The sequence below is a fragment of the Salvelinus sp. IW2-2015 genome, linkage group LG26, assembly GCF_002910315.2.
Source record: "Salvelinus sp. IW2-2015 linkage group LG26, ASM291031v2, whole genome shotgun sequence".
NCBI classification, from domain to species: domain Eukaryota; kingdom Metazoa; phylum Chordata; class Actinopteri; order Salmoniformes; family Salmonidae; genus Salvelinus; species Salvelinus sp. IW2-2015.
Window position 1 is genome coordinate 11,399,257 of NC_036866.1, and position 5,270 is coordinate 11,404,526.

General features: G+C 40.4%; 1 protein-coding gene across 1 annotated transcript; it reads right to left on the reverse strand.

The window, feature by feature from the left end:
- Positions 1-327: 327 nt before the first annotated feature.
- Positions 328-4,791, reverse strand: LOC111952944 (protein-lysine 6-oxidase-like). Its single transcript, XM_023971981.2, has 6 exons — positions 3,783-4,791; positions 3,410-3,518; positions 2,535-2,829; positions 2,365-2,460; positions 1,177-1,292; positions 328-1,075 (listed from the first exon to the last, which is right to left on the reverse strand). Exons 1-6 carry the CDS (start codon positions 4,654-4,656, stop codon positions 1,069-1,071), a joined length of 1,497 nt encoding a protein of 498 aa, XP_023827749.2. The 5' UTR covers positions 4,657-4,791; the 3' UTR covers positions 328-1,068.
- Positions 4,792-5,270: the final 479 nt, after the last annotated feature.

The window sequence follows — 5,270 nt, forward strand, 5'->3', positions numbered from 1 at the left end:
GACCTTAATTGYCTACCGTCTGTAAGCTGTTAGTGTCTTAACGACCGTTCCACACAGGTGCATGTTCATTAATTGTTTATGTTTCATTGAACAAGCATGGGAAACAGTGTTTAAACCCTTTACATTGAAGATGTGTTTAGTTATTTGGATTTTTAAGAATTATCTTTGAAAGACAGGGTCCTGGAAAATGTTCTTTTTTTTGTTGTTGCTGAGTTTAGAATAAGGCTCCAGTCATATTTGATATTTTTCTCAACATTTTTAGGCAAACTTTATTACAAAAGACAAATTCTAAAACGAAGAACTGCTGAAAAACCTCCTCAAAAACATACAGTATCTATTTTCATTACAAAATAACCAAATATATATATTTTTAAACCCAGTATATACACTGTTTGACAGTAGCAGTTAATGTTATTTTGCCTGCTTTAGTAGTTTGAATCTATAAAAGAATGCAAAGAAATCCATGCATTTTATTATCCATACATAGGAATATATGGTACATTAATCACATAAATACAGTACATACATGTGGCTCATTTCAATGAGCATAAAACTTTTGGGTCAGTGCCTGGTTTACTATATTTATTCTCCATCAAAATAGAAATGTCCTAAAGGAGACAAGAGCACCATTGACTTTMTTGGAATAACCGCCAACTTGGGACACAAAACAAACACATTTGTTTGATTTGAAATGGCCTTTTCGAAGACTTGTTATGTCTATGTTTGCACAGCACCATAGTATACATTTTAGCTTAGCATTATACTACTGTAACTTTGACATACTGTATACAACCTCCGCTGCTCTCATGCAGGACGTACATGTCTTTATTACAAAGAGGATAACTTGTTAAATACTTACTGTAGCTAAGTACATCACAGCTCACACCTAAGAACATATGCATTGGATGATTTACAAAAGCCAGAAAGTGCTGAAGGAAAGACAGGTGTCAATACTGACTTCAACAAAAAATATTGATACAAATCCATACATGTTACTCGTCTGGCTTGGTTATCATTGGCAGGTGTATGGTAGCAGAAAATGGCCCCCTCCATCAGAGCAATTTAGGGTTAACTCCTGTAGAATCAACACAAACCAATGATAAACAAACACATATTTCACAGTATCACAAATTAAATGTATATATCAATTATATACAGAAAGTCTTTGTGACTTACCCAGTAATCCTACAGTTCCTGGCATGGACATAGCTTCCTGTGTACCTGATATCACACTTCACTATGTTGTTTGAGAAATCTGACTCCTGCACTTGCATAGTTGGGTTTACCGTCACCTGAGGTACATCGTGAGACAAGATGGGTCAATGACATGTTGCTAGTTTTGCTATATGTTTTGGACAACTGAAAAATTCCAGTGACAAAGAGCTGTATCTATCTGGTTTACAGTGAGCTCCAAAAGTATTGGGACAGTGACACATATTTGTTGTTGTTTTGGCTATGTACTCCAGCACCTTGGATTTGCAATGATACAATGACTATGAGCTTAAAGTGCAGACTGTCAGCTTTAATTTAAGGGTATTTTCCTCAATTTCGGGTGAAACGTTTAGAAATTACAGTACTTTTTGTACATAGTCCACCCATTTAGGAGACCAATAGTATTGGGACAAATTCACTTTTATGTGTATTAAAGTAGTCAAAAGTTTAGTATTTGGTCCCATATTTCTAGCTCGTAATGATTACATTAAGCTTGTAACCCTACAAACTTGTTGGATGCATTTGCTGTTTGTTTTGGTTGTGTTTCAGATTATTTTGTGCCCAATGGAAATGAATGTGAAATAATGTATTGTGTAATTTTGGAGTCACTTTTATTGTAAATAAGAATAGAATATGTTTCTAAACACTTCTACACTAATGTGGATGCTACCATGATTACAGGTAATCCTGAATTAATTGTGAATAATGATGAGTGAGAAAGTTACAGACACAAATATCATAACCCCAAAAAATGCTTACCTCCCCTGTTATTGTAATGGTTAGAGGTTAGCAGGTCTTGGGGGTATGATATTGTGCGTCTGTAACTTTCTCACTCATCATTATTCACGATTAATTCAGGACTATCCGAATACTAAACTTTTGACTACTTTACTACACATATAAGTGGATTTCCCCCAATACTTTTGATCCCCTAAAATGAAGGGACTATGTACAAAAAGTGATGTAATTTCTAAACGGTTCACCCGATATGTATGAAAATACCCTCAAATTAAAGCTGACAGTCTGCACTTTAACCTCATAGTCATTGTATCATTTCAAATCCAAAGTGCTGAAGTACAGAGCCAATACTGTCCCAATACTTTTGGAGCACACTGTATATCTGTCTCTTCCTTAAAGTGGCTATAGTGTTACCTTGAGAATATAGTTTCCTGGTGGCACGTCTGTGATGTCAATCCACTGGCAATCAATGTTGGCATTGTAGGTGTCGTAGCAACCAGGACCCAATCCCTGTACCAAACATGTGATTAAAAACATATAACAAACTGATTGGTTGATCGATTGATCAATTAAACTATCAGAACCTGTGTGTGTGCTGTGCAGGCGAAGCGTCGGCGGACTCCCGGGTCACAGCTCGTGTCCTCCAGACAGAAGCTGGCCTTGTGTCCCTCTGCCACCTTCCTGCCTGTGATGACATCCAGCAGGTCATAGTTACTGAAGGCCTCCATGCTGTGGTAGTGCTGGTGGCAGCTGTGCCATTCCCATTGGTGTCTGGGTTTGACTGGGAGGAAGTCAGCAGTCCCCTGGTTCTTCACCCTCTGAGGAAACCTCAGTAGAGTCCTGTAGTCGATGTCTCTGACACCTGGTCGATACGCTGACCTTGGGGGAGAGAAATTAAAAATGCAAATGCAAATAATAGACTGTACATAATGACTAGGGTCAGGAGTTTTTCCTGACAATGTCACCTGACCATAACTTTCTTGGTCAGAAAAAACTCCTGGCCCCAATTATTACAGATAAGTGTATGGACCGTCATTTGAATTGTCATTAATGACAGCTTAATAACAAGTTAGTAACAGTTCACGTATTATGCTTTAGAAGACACTGAGGAGGAGGCTTGAGGTGTATTTGGGACAGTTTAACATTCACCTCAGGAATCCACAGCCTTTCATTTGAAGTTTATTTTACTTGGCAGAGCAGAGATACAGAGGGAAAAATCGAGGTTGGCTGCCAGATTGTATGGTACTGTCATTATACTGTTACTTCCAAATGGGCCAGTGCCAAGGAAGTCTGGTCGACACAACCTGCCTGATGTCTACCTCTAATCAAACAAATGACTGTATATGTCAAATATTATTCATTAGTGTTATAATACATTGATGATACCAATATAAATGGTTTAGTGGTATTGATCTTACACATTGATATGTGTAATCAATAATAAAACATGAACTCCTACCGTGACAGACAGTTTTCCTCTCCTGCACATCTCAGGGCATACATCTGTACCCGTTGGATATAAGAAGCAGCTTGGATATAGTAGGGGTCAGGGACAAGGTCTGGGAGACCTGGGGAAGAGGAATCACAATCCATCCGTGTTAGCTGTATGATTTACAAGGGTGTGTGAGGGTTGTTGTAACCTACCACATTTGTATTTTTATCAACAAGAGAGTCTGAAGCGTTTTATGTATTGTTTGTAATATTCTGTACTTTTATCTGGATGTAAAAATATGTCTGCATAATGSAAAGCAAATGGCCCTGGGTAAAAAAGAACACCCTACTATATAAGATATAGAAAAGCTAGCCTAATTCTCACATACTGTCTACCTTACCGTTATGAAATAATCTGGTGCCATAGCCTGTTCCCGCTGGAAGACGCACAGGTTCTCTGGTTCTTCCGTTATAAAAAACAGAATTTTGGTGGTTTTTATTTGGATCCGTGGAATCATCACCATAATCACCTATCATATTATTACTTTCAACCCTCCTCGGTTGCTGGTGCTGCGAGCGGGTGATGTGCGCCTCCACGCCATTGTTAGAAAGCGCACTCAGCGCAGTTGGAGATGTATTTGATTCTGGAGCTGGAATGCGTCTGGACGAGAGAATGGAATCCGCCGCTTGGGCAATGTGCTGGGTGCGTTGTCTGTTGCCTGCATCCTCGGCATTATTCATGTAGCCAGATGTGGGTGGGTGGGCTGATGCTTCTGGGGTCTCATGTCGCGCTTGGCTCGTGCCGCGACCATGCGTAATCTCTGCGCTCCTGACCGGTGACACAGAGACCTGTCGCCGAACCGGCAGGCTGACATCAACCCGAGTAGGGTTTCGTCCTCCTCTCGGTATCCCACTGCCTGAGAACTCCTGGAGAGCCCCTGTACCGGTACCGTTGGAAGTGGAASTGGTGCCTCCTTGGGGAGGGGGACGCGCTCCTGGGTATCCCGCCACCGGCACCGTGTCCCTCGGAGAAGGTGGGTGACGTATATTGAAATCATTATTGGTGGTCAGATAGAGCTGAGCAGGTAGTTTCCTCGCCTGTGCCGGTGCGAGATATTCAGACCCCGTGCTGAGTAAACTATACATCCGACCGTTGTTCTCCCATTGGATTCTGTGTCTCCATGGCCCCATTCGCGCACGTAAATGGTGCTGTCCAGTGCTTAAACTAACCAGAACATAAAGCAGGCAAAACAGTAGAAAAGAAAACCTCTCCATGGCAAAAAGTATCTGAACTACACAAAACACTTCGTAAATTTGTCACTTCGGTAAAAATGTAATCTAAGTGATGCTGGGGTACGGGTGATGTTTTGTACACACACTTGATTCTGTCAGGGAGTTGCGCACCACATCTCCATAGTGAAATTCAGGTGAACTACTTGGAGTGGAAATGTAGGCACTCACTTTCATATAATTAGTTTGTCTACGCATGCACAGWGAGGAGCAAGGGCTTATTTTACAGACACCGTGTTTAACTTAACCGTTTCGTCACCATATCGGGCGTGCTATACAACTAGGCTATTTGTTCAGTAGGCATATAAGTACATTTTCCGCATAAGCGGTAGCCCTTTCTCAGAGCACGTTGAGATTTTTTTATTTTTTATTAAGTGGTTTTAGTAAAAACAAATGTGTCCCTGATTAGTCATCCAACTTTTTTGTCTATTTTTTTTGCGTCATGACGTAATGACCTCTTGGCAATTGGGAACTTCTGTCACAACAACTGACTGATAGTCATCATAAGCAATACGTTCTATACGTGGATTAAATTGAAACCTTCATAATAAGGGGAATAGAAAATGTGTTTTATTTGCATCATGAAAATAAGCACACAT